A 17,663-nucleotide genomic window follows, 5' to 3' on the forward strand; every position below is an offset into this window, starting at 1 on the left:
AGATGGAGGTGAGTGGTGAGCTTCACGTCCCTGCTGCTTTACCCCAGAGAAAAGAACCACCGGCACGAAATGGATAGGAGGCTGGGTGGCACCTAGTGTCGGTCTGGACGCTGTAGAGAAAAGAACAATTTCGCATTGCCGGGCATCGAACCCAGGCCATTCTTCCCGTACGCCGTCATTATACCGACTAAGCTAACTCGACTTCATGTGTGTGTGTGTGTGTGTGTGCACATATTGAGAGTGGGACAGCACTGGAATCACGGCTGTGGGTGGCTGTCGGAAGGACGCTGTATATTATTTACATTTAGATGGCAAGTCGAGAGAGAGTACAGACGAGATACGAATCGAGTGCTTGCCGCCTGTTTCTCATTTACAAGGCGCGTCAACGGAAATAGCCCGCCAGCCTGGCAGTAAGCGTACACCGCGCCAAATTTGGTGGCAGCGAATGGGAACAGCACTGCAGCTCTATCGCTACAGCTCCCCGTGCACTAACCCTCTGAAGCCTGCAAGAGTAGCCAAGCCGAAGGAGTTCTGCAGCACTTTCTTGCAAGGGTGTTACCCAGGGCTTGAGCAGCGCTTAGCTCAGGGAGAACGTCAATTTGTGTTACAGATATATGCTTCTAGAACAGGAGCTGGGATAGAGTAGTCGGTATAGCGACTGGCTACGGGCTGGACTGTCGAGAGGTGGAGTTCGAGTCCCAGTAGTTTCAAGAATATTCTCTCTTCCACATCCTCCGGCTCTGGAACCCACCCAGCCTCCTGTCAAATGGGTACCGGGGGCTCTTCCCCCGGGCTAAAGCGTCAGGGACGTAAAGCTGACCACTCACATCCAACTAGTGCCGACGTCAAGAAAATGTGGATCTACACATCAACTCCTCCATACGCCTTCATGGCGTTGTGCTTAATTAGTTAAGTATACGAACAATTTTACTTTACATATGCGCCTGAATAGCTCAGTCACTATAGCGACTGGTTACGGGCTGGAGAGCCGAGAGGCCCGAGTTCGAGTTCCGGTAGGAACAGGATTTTTCTCATATCCATTTCGTCTAGACCGGCTCTGGGGTCCACCCAGTCTCCTATCCACTGGGTATCGGGGGCTCTTTTCGAGGGTTAAAGCGGTCGGGGCGTGAAGCTGATCACTCCAACTAGTGCCAAGGTCAAGAATACGTAGGTCTATACGTCCACCTTCCATGTGTCTTCATGGCGAAGTGCTTAATTAGTTCAGGGCGGGGATAGTTCCACCGTTACATTTTAGATACATAAACTTTGTAGTCCATTGTGGGGGGGGGGAGTTAAAGTAAAAGAGTGGTTGTAGAAGGAATGTCATTGAAGAGGTCAGGTACGCTTCTTTTAGTTGGGGGAGAAATGAATCAGTTTTTATACCGGTAAGAATTATGGGTTTCAGATAAAAGCCCACGAATTTTGATTTTATGATTAAAGGCGAACTTCATAATCTGAATAAAATTTGATCTTTGTGGGTTTAGTTCTGATGAATTTGAATCGGTTGGGCTGCAACAGAAGCGAGCGGTCAGAGGTTAGAAATTTGGGAACAATTTCAGCGAGACCTGTGGATACACGCATACTCTGGACGCGGTAGTGCTTACTGGAAAGAAAACGTTACCTCTAATCACGACAGATCCATATAAAGATGTTCCGTGATTCACTTTAGATCCATTGTGTACCTAATGAGCCAGGTAATTCAGTCAATGAACGCGTCGAGGTTCGATCTCTCGCAGGTGCAGGAATTCTTCGCCATTATTGCGCCTGGACCGAGTCTAGGGCCCACGCAGCCTCATATCCAAATTGCACTGTGGGGTTTTTGTCGAATTTCTAAAAAGGCCGCAATGTTAAACTAACAATTTCCTGATGTCCAGGTTAAAAATTAGTGCAGTTTTACCACCAGTGTTACCAAGCAACGCTAAGCAGGCGGACGTTGAAGACTTTATTTTATGTGCTATAGTTACAGTAATCTTCAGAGTGTTATAATTACTTGAAGCTGTGACTTTTGAGTATTCACTAAATCCAATTAACATATCTAGGTTCCACAATTATTCGTCACGCTAAGACCATATATGTGACAACAATGTTTATGTAAATAATCGGTGTCCATTGTGAGAATCACATGAAGACATAAATTCACTCTGTGGGAGAAAACAAAGAGTTCGTTTTAATGTTAGAGCAGGCTGGAACATGCAGAAGTTCCCAAGTTAACTTTTAGAGATCCATATTTCATTGAAGATCATTCAGTAGACCTAAAGTTCAAAGATGCGTCCAGTTGGAGTGAGAGATGATGCCAATTTTGCATTAGTGTTATGCGTGGAAAACAAAACACGGAGGCCTAGTTTTGAAGACGCTTTCACAAAAAGAAGCGAACAGTTTTCTTTTTACAAAATGTACCAGAAGATGTTAATGTTGTGAAGGCAATGCAGCTGTGGGCCCACAAGGAGGTTCAGATGAAGAGCTGGAGAATGGCGTACGACTTATTCACCCCCCCCCCTCGAGTGGGCCTAAAATTACTGAAACTAAGATCTCTTCCACTCTGTGCCATTCTGTGATCTCAAAATCTCTGTCTCCACAAGACTTCCCCAATAAATATATTGTCTCGTTCGTTTCCGCAGCATTTGCCGTGATCTGTCCTGAAAAAGACCCTTAGCACTTCGAAGCACGTACTTCATGTAAGTTAAGTCTCTGAGTCTAACTAATTAAGCAAAACTCCATAAAAACTTATTGGGGAGTAGAGGTATGGCTCCACAATTCTTTACTTTGGCACTAGATGGAGGTGAGTAGTCAGCTTCACGCCCCTGCCGCTTTGCCCCGGGGAAAGAGCCACCGGTACCCATTGGAGAGGACGCTGAGTGGTCCCCAGAGCCGATCTGGGCGCTGTGTAGAGGAGAATAATTTCTTTCCTCTGCCGGCGAACGAACAACGGACGTCGAGCTCGCAGCCAGCGCTTTACCGACTGAGCTTTAGTTCACGTAAATAACTAACTGCATAGAGCTGTGCCTTTTTTGAGAAGCTGCCAGTTGTGCAGCTACTCAAGAACTTCCCAGCATTTTATGGAACCCGAAGGTTCCTTACCGTGTTCTGTAGAGGCCTCTGTTGGTCCCCATCCTTAGTCAGTCAGTCAGTCCAGTCCCTACTACCCCATCATATCTCTTTACGATGTATTTTAATATTATCCATTCATCTATGTCTTCTTCTTCTTCCTAGTGGTCTCTTTCCTTCTGGATTTCTCACAGATATTCCATACACAAGCTTCGTAGCCATTCGTGCTACATGCCCTGTCCATCTAAATCCTCCTTAGCTTGATCATTCTAATTATACTTGGAGAAGAGTACAAGTTATGAAGCTCCTCATTATGCAGTTTTCTCCAACCTCGCGTCACTTCATCTCTCTTCGGTCCAAATATTCTCCTCAGCACCGTTCTCAAAAACCATCAGTCTATGTTCCTCCCTGAAAGGTTAAAAAATACAAGGAAGGAGCAAACTATCAGGTGTACTTCTACGTAACTGTCTCCATTTGACTGTCAGTTAATCTCTACATTCTCAGAACTCAACTGAATTTTCTTCTTAAACGACCTGTACCCAGGTGCGGCACTTTCTCTTGTTGACAAGCCAAGTTTCACACCCGTGCAGAAGAATCGACGTCATGAAGCGTCATGACTGACAGATGAACAGCAAGTGAAATTAGTTACAAATACTAGGTGATTAAAAATACTGACATCCATTTGGCCCACAACAACGTCACGTGCCACTAAGAGGAGAGTAGCAACCTGCATTACAGCACCAAGACTTTGAAGCGGTGGAGCCCTCTCTCAGTAACAACATGATAACCTTTCGGAACTCATATTGAGGCGCTATGCTACAAGTCGGAAGGTCGCGGGTTTGATTGACGATGAGGTCAGTGGATTTTTCAAGTGACTTATTCATTCCAGTAGCAAAGAGTCCTAGGGTCGACTCAGCCTCTGACAGAAATGAGTACCAGGAATCTTCCTGGGGTTAAAGGGCGACCGGTGTGTAAGGTTGACCTCACCGCCATCTGCGAGCCGATTTTCTAGAAAATGTGGGAGTCTTGACATCTTGAAACCTTATGGGCCTCCCAGGCCTGTTACAGGGACAGGTTTTTTTTTTTACAAATTTGAATTGTTCAGTATTTCCTTTATTGTACGGAAGGAACCTACAGTCTCAACTTTTGAGAGCACAGGGGTCATAATACGTACTATCTGTTTTAACGTTAAGAAACTAAGCATTTTCTGCCCACACAGTGTATCTGTGTGTTCCGTATGGTTCTCACAATAAACAGCGACTGTTTCCCCAAACAGCATTAACCGGTTGGGCTATGTAGCGGAGACGTAATGTGTTTCCTGTGAGGTATGAAATTAATTGTTCATATACCTGCACTGTTCACATGGAGGGGGAAACGCGGTAGTGCAGTTGGTTGAAGCACTATGCCACAAGCCATAAAGCCGCGGGTTCAAGTCCCGATGAGTTCATTGGACTTTTTTCAGTTGACCTAATCCTTCCGGCTGCACTATGGCCCTGGGATCGACTCAGCCTCTAACCGAAATTAGTACCAGGAATTAATTAAATAATTTTCCTGGGTAGTAAAGCGCGGTCGGCGCGTAGGGCTGACAACCTTACCGCCATCTTTGAGCCGATTTTCTAGATAATGTGGGACCCTCAACATCTCAGAACCCAATGGGCCTTCACGGCCTGGTACAGGGATAGCTTTACTTTTTTCTTACTCTTCACATGGAAGTCAAAGGATTACTGATTTATCCCATTAAATTGACCACAAATCAATAGTTTATTGATTTCACGGAATGAAACCAATCTTGATATTTATGTCGACAAGCATCATTAGAAAGAGGTACACATTTCATATCCCCATTAATATAAAACACAATTAACTTTGTTAAATTTGTAGACATTAAAGACAGCAACCGAAATTTTTATTTCTCTAACATGCATTCTATAATTGTCCTTTAAACTGAGACAATAGCGATAAGAAATTTCTTTGGTGAGGTTTTGCTTCTGAAATATTGCACAAGTTTGTCGTCCTTCCCGTGTGTGCTACACGACCCGGCCATCGCATCCTCTGTCATGTGATCATTTTTTAGTATTCTGCGAAGATACTAAACTAAACACATTCGGCCCACAATCTTTCATACTATATCTGAAGATAGGCCGCACCATAGCTCAAGCGGTTAGTCGCTGGCTTCGTACCGCGGAGGCCCGGGTTCGATTCCAGGTCTTGTCAAGTGGGATTTGTGGTGGGCAAAGTAGCGCTGGGGCAGGTTTTCTCATAGTACTTCGGTTTCCCCTGCCAATCTTCATTCCACCAATTGCTCCACAATCACCCTCACCTATCATCTGGGGCTGGTACAATAGGCCAGAAGTGTCCGCAGTACAAGGGACTTAGTCCCACACCGCTAGCAATAAAAAAGAAATCTGAAATCTTAATTTTATCCTCATAAATGACTTCAAAGCCGATTTCAGCGGCCGCGCGGTCTAAGCCATGAACCGTCTCCGCCCGCTCGAACACTGGGATCGTGGGTTCGAATCTCACTCGAGGCATGGATGTGTGTGCGTTTATTCCGTTTCTGCTGTTCTGTGTGCAGGTAGCGGCCTTGCCACGGGCTGATCCCCCGTCCAAGGAGTCTTATTGAATTTGTATAGGATTAAGAAACTGAAAAATAAGCCAAGGTCGAAAAGGTTGTGGAGCCATAGAGAGAGGGTGTGAGCTGAAGGTTTCTGTTTGGTCACTTCGGGTTTTCTGAAAAAAATATCTGCAATCTTTTCCGCTGGAAGAGCGCTGAAGCTCTTGGTTTCTATTCGGAAAGCGCAAAGTTTGAATCTCGGCCTAGGCACCCGATATATTAAGGGCTCTCACGGTTTTACTCAGTCCCTCCAGACAAATAAAGGGATAGTACTACGATTTGACAATGACAGATTTCTTCCATATCTTTTCTAATTTATTCTTCCCCTGTCATCCTAAGATTCTGCGCTATGTCTACTGGCAGTTTCGTAAAGTAACAGACACAAGCAAGCAAGCAAGCAAGCAAACAAACAAACAAACAAATAAACAAACAAATGCATGTTACGTGCCCAAGACAGCCTATTCTTGTTGATTTGAACATTCTAATAACATGCGGCGAAGAGTACAAAATATGGAGGCCCTCACTTTGCAGTTCTCTCTAGCCTCCTGTCACTTCCCTCCCTCTCACCCCTTCACAGCCACCCCTTCTCAGACACCATACATTCTTACGGTTTGACGATCTCAAGACAGTGAATATTAAATTTGCGTCTTTCTGGAATGTAGCGCAGTGTGGCTTCTGGGATGATAAATTTCTACCAGAAAGCACGGCGTCACATTCACCTGCCACACTGTTCTTTTTTTCTCACTGCATGCCGGACCCACCTGGTGTTGCAGCAAGCCGGAGTCGAGCAGGCGACCACTCAGCGCGCAGTGTTGGGACTGACTGCGGAGGGCGGCGTCCGCTCCAGGCTCCAGACGCCCCCGCATCCCCCCTCCTCGGCGCTCCATTTTGGGATGCGTAAGAAACTGAAGACACGCTGCAAAAGTGGGTTAAGTACAGTAAGTCAAAAGATGAATCTATCCTTGTAACAGGTCGTGGAGGCCCACATGGTTGTGAGACGTCGAGGATCCCACTTTTTTTTTTAATAATCAGCTCACAGATGGCGGTAAGGTTGTCAGCCTTATGTGCAGGCCGTCACTATGCTAGAAGTCGGAAAGTCGCGGATTCGGTCCCCGATGAGGTTATTGGATTTCTCAATTGATTTAATCCTTCCAGCCTCACTATGGTCCTGGGGTCGACTCGGCCGAAGTACAGTAGAGCTGATGAAAATTGTAGTTGTCCTCGTGTCCAAGCACCATGCACTGGGAGACAGGTTTCCTGACACTTGACCTCAGTCCTTTTTGAGGCTGAATATTACCGTCTTTCATATGACGCCTTGTAGTCTGGGAGATATTCCATGGTCTGTCCAGCTCTTCCCGGGATGGAACCTTTCGCTCTGTCTCCGGTCTGGTCAAAAGGGCGGACGGCCCCTGCCCCTTGAAGCGTAACACTAGACCTGCTGAGTGTCTAGTAGTGCAGCCACTTGATGCAATGACATTACAAACAAGAAATACTTACAGAATTCCAAGGGGGAAACCACTCAGAATGTCAAATCAGATAAAAGGTTCTTATTAGACTGAAATATAGGATGTTCCATTCAAACCTCCCACATTTTATGAGATCTTAGAACAGCAAGTGTGAATGGTAGGAAAATGAAGCTAAAGGAAATAGAAGAACAACTCAACAAATCTTATTTGACACACTAATAAACCTCTACATGTGCACCATTGGTAGCACGAACAATATCCAATCTGTATTCAATTTCTTGCCACGTTCTTTCCAACATGTCCATTGGTACAGTAGCAACCGTTTCAGGGATGCGGGCCCGTAAATCTGGGAGGTAATTCGCTGGAGGCACGAACACACGGTCCTTCACGTAACCCCAGAGGAAGAAATCGAGCGGAGTGAGGTCCGGTGAACGTGGTGGCCATCGAATTGGTCCGCCACCTCCAATTCAACGATCTTGGAAGTTGGCATTGAGGGACTTCCGAACATCCAGACCCCATCTTATTGGAAGATTATGTTAGGCTGCAGATCGGCTACCTCGGGATACAGAAATTGTTCTAACATGTCAAGGTATACGCGCCGAAGAAAAACGGAAATAAAATTCTTTGATTTTTTCTTTCATCTGGTGTTACTTATAATCCATAATTTATCACAATTTGTTCGCAATGATTAATTAAAATGTGGGAGGTTTGAACGGAACACATTGTATAACTGACTAATTTCATGCAGCTAAGATTTACTTGAGAAGCTGCCAGTTCTGCAGTTGCTGTAGAAATTTCCAGCACTTCGTCAAACCCGAAGATTCATTACTGTGTTCACAAGAGGCAGCCACTGCTCCCTATTGTCAGCCAGACGAATCCAATGAACATCCAACAATTCTCTTTCTTCGAAAACACATTAATTATTATTATTATTATTCCATCTACGCTTATATATTCCTGTTCGTCTCTTTCTTTCAGGCTTTTCTATGAGAAGTTTTCGTGCACTTATCTCTCATTCGTGTTACATGCATGCCCTTGATTGGAAATTATATTTTCACGGTGTGAATTCAGGCTCTTCAGCCCTACGAGGTAGGTCAAGTCGGAATTTCCGTGGTCAGGTCAAGTTCTAAATATCAGTAAGTTAGAAACTAATTTCTAACTAACGTAACTGCGATAATAAAACCCTCGAACCCCTCCCTAATCTCTGCAGGTAAACGAAAAGTGCACTTCTGATAAATGTTGCAGGTCCCCACCAGGCTGTACGGTGATAGGAGGAACATAAATTGCCTTCTCTGCATGCAAAGTACCATATTTCTGGTGCAGTGCCAAAGCTCAGGCGGTTAGTCGTCAAGTTCTCACCGCGGTGGCCCAGGTTCGAGTCTAGGTCAACTTATGTGGAATTCGTGGTGGAGAAAGTGGCACTGGGGCGGGAGTTCTCCGAGTACTTCGGTTTCCTCTGCCAATTCTCATTCCACCGACTGCTCCACACTCCTCATGATCTGTCTTCCGGGGCTGGTGCAACAAGCCAGGTAGTGGCCGACGTACCAAGTGGAATCAGACTCAAACCACCAGAAGAAACTACAAAAAACGAAAGATATTCCTATGCCATCACGATAAAGTTACACTAGAGTTTTGCTGGCTTTAACTACTGAGTCTCTAAAGCCGAGCGTGGGTACAGTGCTGTTTAATAACTCATGAGAAGCTGCCCCCCTTGAGATCGGCCACGATCGCTAACTCGGCAGTTATCAACAGAACAGCACTGCTATGGGCAGTGACCACTCGATGCTGAATTTGCAGATTTCATGACTTACAGTTTCTGAACTTGAAATTGGGTGGGGACAGCAAGCCCCAGTTTCGTCACCTGGCCGGTAGGGGGGCGGGCGGGAGGCATGAAGGAGTGGAATAAGGAGGCGAAGCAAAGAATTACAATCGCCTGGGATATAAAGTCCAGAAGTTTTTGGTAGATGGCTGTCAAAATTTCGCGGGCATCCTCTGTTTCTCTCTACAACATAGAATTGCTGATGGAGTCAGTATTTTCCCCTATAACGTTGGTAGCCACCTACCAGACTACACGGAGACATTCCAGGTTTAAAACCTAAAATCTCTTTCTGTCAATGTTTACAGGAGCGCATGTCCTGGGGCCAATGGAGGCCTTCTGTGTTGATTTGTGGGTTAAGGGGACTGCTGACGTCACGATTTCTTGAGCAATATGAACAAACCGTGCGGCTATTTCGGGAAACCATCTGGCAAGTTATCGGTACGGGCAGAGAGCTTCTAGATCGATGGTGTTATCCATCTCCTTCAAGGACTGACATCAGGAAGCCATGGCACATACGTAAATACCTCTCAGGGTTCTTGAGTGCTGGAGCTGGTTGGATGGAGACAGAGGAATCGGGGGGCACACCAAGCCATGGATTGGTTCTTCAGTTTCGGGAATGGTAGTTATTCAGAACCTGAGCAATGCTCACTAGTCTCAGTGTTTGTGAACGAATTTGTAGATTCACGTCAGAGAATTAAGTTTTGTGAACCACTGTAAACAAGGGATGCGGAATTTTAATTGTCTGATTAATTCCGAGCTCCATAATTTTGGAAGATAATTTGGAGGCCTACAGAGCAAGGGATTTGACTGTGATCAAATTAAACAGGAGGACTGTACCAGAACTTCGAATTTGGTAACTGTTTTAGAAATTGCTTCAAGACAGGGAAAAGAAGAAAACCTGTACCGAGCGTCGGTCACAAAGCCTGCCGGATACATAGTGAGTTTTAGACAGCAGCCCAGCAACTTAAAACACGGACATCCCCGATATTTCTTTAACAAGCGTGAAAAAATAAATAAAATGGTAAAAGCTATCCCTGTAACAGGCCGTGGAGGCCCATAGGGATGTGAGACGTCGAGGCTATCGCCTTTTATGGAAAATCGGTTCGCAGATGACGGTGAGGTTGTCATCCTTAAACGCTGGACTCCTATTAATATAATAATTATTATTATCATTTGTTTGTTTACTTGTCTCCATTATTGTGTTTTCGTCCAGTGCTTACCTGTAATTTGTCTTTGGCTTTACGTTGTGTTTGTCCATAATGTAATTACTTGTATCTACCCTGTGCTCTGTCTGTAATTGGCCTTGCGGCTGTTGATTCGGCACATAAATAATAAAGAATTGAATTGAATTCTTATGGGGGCACGCGGTAGCGTAGTTGGTTGAGGCACTATGTTACAAGCCGGAAGGTCGCGGTTTCAAGTCCCGATGAGGTCAATGGATTTTTTCAACTGACCTAATCCTTCCAGCCGCACTATGGCCCTGGGGTTGACTCAGCCTCTAACAGAAATGAGTACTATGAATATTCTTGGGGGTAAAGGGCGGACGGCGCCTAAGGCTGACAACCTTGCCACCACCTATGAACCGATTGTCTAGACAATGTGGGAGCCTCAACATCTCACAACCCTATGGACCTCCACCAGGGCCTGTTACAGGGATAGCTTTACTTTACCTTTATTTTACTTATTATTATTATTATTATTATTATTATTTTTATTTTTATTCAATAGTGCTCTTTTGTGAACACGGTAATGAATATACAATTGTCATAGACGTGGAGATTTCTTAAGTACTCCAGTTTATACCGTGAAGTGAGTAGAGCGGAAATATGTAGCAAGTAAAGTAGAAAATGCATGCAAAGTTTTGACACGAAAGCTATTCGTTAGTAGATCCCTTCGCAAATAAAACCGTATATGTAAGCAAATGGTAGTGTATAGTGTCGCTGTGCTTAAATATATGGGGGCATGGGAGAACGTAGTTTAGCTTCACGCCTCGGTTGCTTTAACCATGGAGAACAAACTTCGGTACCTATTGAACAGTGCGCTGGATGGGTCCGAGAGTCGGCGCGGACGCTGTGAGGAAGATAAATGTTTTTGTCCTGCGAAGGTGTGAACCCCAGTTCCCTTATGGTCCAGTCTATACTTAGTCGCTGTGTTGACCTATCCTGGCTCACGAGGAGCCATTAGTTGACATTGCCACAAAGAGGGCATCGAGATGACCACCTGCTACTCCTTCGTGTCCACGATGCAAACAACGGACGGCCATGAAACACGTCGCTCCTGCCATCTGGCGGACAGTCTGCTACTAAGACACATGGTTGCCGATAGATGTCGGTTGAGTTTTGATTCAACGAAGAGTAATATGGCAAGCCTCACTAATCTGGTATTTAATCGAAATCGAAATACGAAAAATGAAAAATTTTGTTCAAAGTTTAGCACATGCTTTAAAAGACGCATGGGATTTAGGAGCAAGAGGGATTACAGAAAGAGGACATTCAGACTGTGGGGGGCAGCTGGAGAGACTGAAACCACACAAGAAAATATTCAAGATTGGCTTAAGCTGGATGAGGGAGACCCTGGATACCAGCTTCTGACAGAGGAAGATATTTCTGCAGTGATACTTTTTATTTATTTTCATCAGCACTACCTATATTAACGGCCGAAACAGCTCAGTTGGGAGAGCGTTAGACTGAAGATCTAAAGGTCCCTGGTTCGATCCAGGGTTTTGCCATAAATATTTGGGAACACGCGGTAGCATAGTTTGCTGACGCACTATGCTACAAGCCGGAAGGTCGCGGGATCGAGTCCCGATGAGGTCATTGAATTTTTTCAATTTACTTAATCCTTCCAGCCGCACTATGGCCCTGGGGTCGGCTCAGTATCTATCAGAAAAGAGTACCAGGAGTATTCCTGGGGGTAAAGGGCGGCCGGCGCCTAAGGCTGACAACCTCACCGCTATCTGTGAGCCGATTGTCTAGATAATGTGGGATCCTCAACGTCTCACAAACCTATGGGCCTCCATGGCCTGTTACAGGGATAGCTTTACATTTCTTTACTAGTTAATGATGCAGAAACCATTGGGAATAAACTTGTAAGATATCCTAATCTTCTTACGATTATGTTAAAGTTATGTTAAAGTTCTATCCTTAATACGAGTACGTGGTATTTACCGATAATTTCCTTTTTACGTTTTAGAGACAGAGCTCAATAACGTAATTGCACAGCGACGGCTACTAACCCACCACCCACTGCTACTAAGGTGTCTGTAGAATTCAGCTGACTGCCAAGTACCTTACACAACAGCCACTTGGAGGCGCTAGTGTTACAAGATACGTTTCCAGTGTGAGGTTTGAGATTCTCCACATAAACAGGCGGAAAGCAAAGCCTATACGTCACATTCCAGACGATAAGACTCTTTGGAAAGTCGCTCAAAGCCAGAAAAACCCATAGCTCGGTAAACATGTTTAAGCAAATACGCGGCCAATAATACGGGACAGTTGCTAAGCAGCAAGCAGAGCGCCAATGAACTAGCTGTGTAGCGACCACGTGAGAACTCCACCAGAGGCGTTTCAACAATAGAGATTGTGTTTTCTGTGTAGTCCGTGCAGGGGATACATAACGAGAGCTGCGAGCTGTATGAATTGGAATCCCGTGTGGAGGCGGGGTCGAATACCTCCACCGTGACCCTGCGAGTCGTAGGAGGCGACGAAAAGGGTAGTCTCAAATCTGAGACAGTAAAATATGGTCGCGAGTCCCAAGAGGCTCGGACCCGAGAAATACTGCGCTAGCAAGGGCCAGCAGCATATCCAAAAGACAGACCCGTCCTCTCGTCAGAGAGGGCGCCCCACAGAAACAATACCTTAATTGTCAAATGGTAATAATTAATGTCTGGTCATGAGCCCCAGATGGGGCTCGACACCAAGACTTACTGACTGACTGAGGGCCGCGCCATAGCTCAAGCTGTTAGTTGCTGGCTTCCCATCGCGACGGCCCGGGTTCGATCCTGGGGCTGGTCAAGTGGGATTTGTGGTGGACAAAGTGGTGCTGGGGCAGGATTTCTCCGAGTACTTCGGTTTCCCCTGCCAATCTTCATTCCACCAATTGCTCCACAATCACCCTCACCTATCATCTGGGGCTGGTACAATAGGCCAGAAGTGGCCGCAGTACAAGGGACTTAGTCCCACCCCACTAGCAATAAGAAGAGTACTGACTGACTGACTGACCGTCAGTCACAAGTGTAACTTTGACTTTGACTTGTAGGAATTGGACCTGAGAGAGGTTCCCAGATGACTGAGAGCCTGAGAGTGGACAGTACAAGAACGAGAATGTAACATGTCCTAGTGATTTGTTAAGTGGGTCGATTAACGATAGCGCTATAATCGATTGTGATTAAAAGAGAGATTGTAAACGAATCGTCCAATTCAGAACCCATTATTATTAGTCACGGAACCCCGGACACGTGACAAAGCTTTCCATGGATCAGAAAATACGTCGTTGGAACCGTGACTTTCGGGAACAGCAGCGAGAGAAGGAATGTTGTCAATATACTGGGCCTGGTTTCGAACCTCTCTCACCGAATGGCGTTTGTTTACGCTTGTACAAGGTTCCCTATGGAGAGATAATAATTATGCAAGCAGTCCGACAGCTTGACCAACACGGACAAGACACCGCGCAGAACACACAGGTCACTTTGTCCGTGTACAGCCGATCGGTAAGGCAGGTGGCCACTTCTGACCCAGTTCCACCGCCTTCTATTAGCGTCTTATAGCGGACCGAGACCGAAACAAGGCCACATATGACGGCGTGACGTCAGCCAGCGTCGACTGGCAGCAAACTTAAGAGACGTCATTGCACTGCAGCTGAGGAACCCAGCGAAGAGGTGAAGTAGCAAACTTCGTTTGGCCAAATGCAACATAGGAAAGCCGCAGAAAGAAATTTCTTTGCAGAGTTCGTCCAGTACATACCTACAAACTGCAAGCGCAGAAAACAAATCGATATACTGAAGTCCCTAGCTCACTGAAACAGCATTTAAGAAATCAGGTCTTAACATACAGAAAACAGACTGCCAAGCATGCTGTTGTAATGCTAACGCTATAGACCTGTATATTACATCTAAACGTTTAAAACGATTTCATATTAATATAATTACTGTGTTCCTGGACATTAAAAATCGTCCTGTTATTATTGAAAACACAGCGTTTCGGAGACTGGATTCTGTCTCCCTCTTCAGGAGGAACCTACCCAGTGGGGTCAAATCGATTAACCAACATAAGAAGGGATATATAAACTAAGCACAGCATAAACCATCTGCGAGAGATAACATAAACATTAAAAACATCAAATAATAATAACATTTGTTATATTAAAACCTAATTGAGTAATTACTTATCCAACTTATTAACTACATAACTAAACTTCCTTGCCAAATGCTTATACTGTGACGTGTGAATCCATTGCATAAGTGGCGGACTGTCGGAGCACGCTTCCACAGCGAAAAGTGCCCTAGGATGAGTCAGCGTGTTGCCTGGAAATGTTTCCTGCACAACGGATGGGTGGGAGCTGATGACGCAACAGAGGAACTATCAAGATGTGTCCTGGGAAACGCATACAGAAGCAGGTTTCCGTTATAACGGCTAGGTTCGTTTTCGTGACAACGGCGAGATGAACTGTTCCGTTCGGTCTCCCTATTCGGTACGCCAAACAGATATAAGACAGAGTTCATTCGTGAACAGAAGCAGACCGCCGTGTGGAGGCGGGTTCGAATACCTCCACCGTGACCCTGCGAGTCGTATGAGGCGACGAAAGGGGAAGTCTCAAATCTGAGACAGTAAAATATGGTCGCGAGTACCAAGAGACTCGGACCCGAGAAAAACTGCGCTGGCAAGGGCCAGCGGCATATACAAAAGACAGACCCGTCCACTCGTCAGAGAGGGCGCCCACAAAAACAAGACCGTAACTGTCAATCAGTAATAAATATCTGGTCGCAAGCCCCAGATGGGTGCTTTGTGCCAAGACAGACTGGCCGACTGACCGTCGGTCGTAAAACAAGACTCGATAGAACCAGAGTAGCAATAGCAGTAGCAAAGCAGAGTAGCAATAGCAGTAGCAAAGCAGAGTAGCAATAGCAGTAGCAAAGCAGAGTAGCAATAGCAGTAGCAAAGCAGAGTAGCAATAGCAGTAGCAAAGCAGAGTAGCAATAGCAGTAGCAAAGCAGAGTAGCAATAGCAGTAGCAAAGCAGAGTAGCAATAGCAGTAGCAAAGCAGAGTAGCAATAACAGTAGCAAAGCAGAGTAGCAATAACAGTAGCAAAGCAGAGTAGCAATAACAGTAGCAAAGCAGAGTAGCAATAACAGTAGCAAAGCAGAGTAGCAATAACAGTAGCAAAGCAGAGTAGCAATAGCAGTAGCAAAGCAGAGTAGCAATAGCAGTAGCAAAGCAGAGTAGCAATAACAGTAGCAAAGCAGAGTAGCAATAACAGTAGCAAAGCAGAGTAGCAATAGCAGTAGCAAAGCAGAGTAGCAATAGCAGTAGCAAAGCAGAGTAGCAATAACAGTAGCAAAGCAGAGTAGCAATAACAGTAGCAAAGCAGAGTAGCAATAGCAGTAGCAAAGCAGAGTAGCAATAGCAGTAGCAAAGCAGAGTAGCAATAACAGTAGCAAAGCAGCGTAGCAATAACAGTAGCAAAGCAGAGTAGCAATAGCAGTAGCAAAGCAGAGTAGCAATAACAGTAGCAAAGCAGAGTAAAGCAGAGTCCAAGAAGACTACAGACCAAGAAGTTAGAAGAAATCAGAAGTGAAGATTTTAGTTAATGTGGCCTCATCCTTGTTCGTAGTTACGAAGTGCTATAATTACAGAAAGATTGTGTTACAACTAATTGTACTTCCGTCTGGTGAATATCCAATAAATCGATTCATCTAATCCGGAACCCATTAATTACTTGTCACGTTACCCGGACATGTGAGTGTATTAAATAAATAACAAATCAAATACAGGTAAATAACCAATCACTTAAGTAATTTAAATGAGATTGCTACTTTACTATCTGCTCAAACAACTTAGATAACTTCCTTTAATACAATCGTTATACGTGTTTAATTGTATGACGCATCAAATGTTAGGACAGGTAGGCCGCGCCATAGCTCAAGCGGTTAGTCGCTGGCTTCCCACCGCGGCGGCCCGGTTTCGATCCCGCGTCTGGTCAAGTGGGATTTGTGGTGGACAAAGTGGCGCTGGGGTGGGTTTTCTCCGAGTACTTCGGTGTCCCCTGCCAATCTTCATTCCACCAAATTCTCCATAATCATAATCACCAGGGGCAGGCTACAATAGGCCAATCAGTGGCCGCCGTGCCAAGTGGACCCAATTTGACTCCACCCCCCACTAGCGAATTAAAAAATAAAATTTAGGACGATTGATGAATGATGAACTTGGAAATTATTTTTTGCGAAGTGGCTGTGGTCTGAGGTGCTATCCCTCGCATTCTTCTTCAGGGACTGAGGAAAATCATGAAAATATCAGGTAGGGGAGCCGGTGTCATGGCCAGTATTCGAACCTAGCACCTCCATAATGCCAGGCTAGAGCTTCGGAACTGAGCCTGTTCAGGGTCTCCCGCCTTAGTTTAGAGCTCCACAGACTGCGGTAGTCCTGTGAAATTATTTGCGAAACATCTGCCGAGAATTAATTGGGAAGTCTCATAATTTTGTATACATGCTTTCGTAATATAAGATTCCCCTGTTTTCCCTTTATTCCTTTCGAGTCCTACATGTTATCAAATTATACGTCGAGTCCAACATTTAATGCCACCTCGCACTAAAAACACGCACAAATAATCAATCGTAAACCGTTCTTATTATTTAATACAGTATGCAGTTCACAAATCCACATAAGATTGTTATAAATAACCACCACAGGATAGACACGATACACTAAAACAAACAAAAAAATACTCGCTCGTTTGTGATGAGAAGGCAAAGATTGTGGACTAAATGGTAGCAAGCATTACCCGAATTCGGCCTCCTATTAATTTCCTCCTGAATCAAATTTTGGTTTTAAATTTAATTTCAAAATATTGAACCCTGCCATATTTTCAAAGGATCTGTCAGCTATTTTTATATCATAATTTTGACCGGCATTCTGTATTGTGTGGGTATTCTAGTGTTATTTTAGGACTTCCAAGAAGCAGTCTACCTTTGCTACAATTGAATATTTATCAAAGTGTTTACCGCAAATGTTCTCGCAGCCACAATTTGCGTAACCTGGTAACTGTGGAGCCACACAATGCGGCTTAATGCAATGTCGCTCCATCCACACCAAAGTCTGTGCCTAAACGATCATAGTTCTCAACAAGTTTAATGATCAGTTCCGTTCACATCTGCTTAATTATCTCGAGAACGGTCAGACTTACGGAAAGAACGTCTTGGACATAGAATGTTTGTTTCTTTCTCTACAAAATTTACTCAATATACTTTTTGCTAAAATGGACATTTATTGATGTAACTTCCAGAATCACGCAGAAATGCATTTTATGTCTTCAAATAAAATATCCGACACTGCAATCCGATTCTGACCGAAATTTGAATTGTGTTAACAAATATTAAAAATTCGCCGGTATCAAATTTCATGAAAATCTGTCAAGTGATAGAGAGACATAGCGAAGATAAAAATTGCATTACTGCAAAAATTTCAGAGCTAATAAGCGCAAGTGAAAGACGCCTGTCACAACACT

General features: G+C 44.8%; 1 protein-coding gene and 1 non-coding gene across 12 annotated transcripts in view; one reads left to right on the forward strand and one right to left on the reverse strand.

Moving 5' to 3' along the window:
- LOC111863748 (troponin I) overlaps positions 1-17,663 on the reverse strand; it is a 192,921-nt gene that overhangs the window by 41,784 nt on the left and 133,474 nt on the right. For 7 of the 11 annotated variants that reach the window (XM_023850342.2, XM_023850343.1, XM_023850338.2 and 4 more), the window contains exon 1: positions 6,421-6,500. Coding sequence is in view for 4 of the 11 variants with exons in the window: in XM_033751202.1 (XP_033607093.1) it covers positions 6,421-6,575 (155 nt within the window). In the remaining 7 variants the exon portion in view is untranslated. Of the gene's footprint in view, positions 1-6,420; positions 6,576-17,663 lie in introns of those variants that run through there. The other 4 variants (XM_033751202.1, XM_033751201.1, XM_023850344.2 and 1 more) reach the window with 1 other exon arrangement.
- Trnaf-gaa lies at positions 11,600-11,672 on the forward strand. The gene has a single exon. It is a non-coding gene; the product is annotated as a tRNA-Phe (tRNA).

This window comes from Cryptotermes secundus, unplaced genomic scaffold (assembly GCF_002891405.2).
Source record: "Cryptotermes secundus unplaced genomic scaffold, Csec_1.0 scaffold572, whole genome shotgun sequence".
NCBI lineage: Eukaryota > Metazoa > Arthropoda > Insecta > Blattodea > Kalotermitidae > Cryptotermes > Cryptotermes secundus.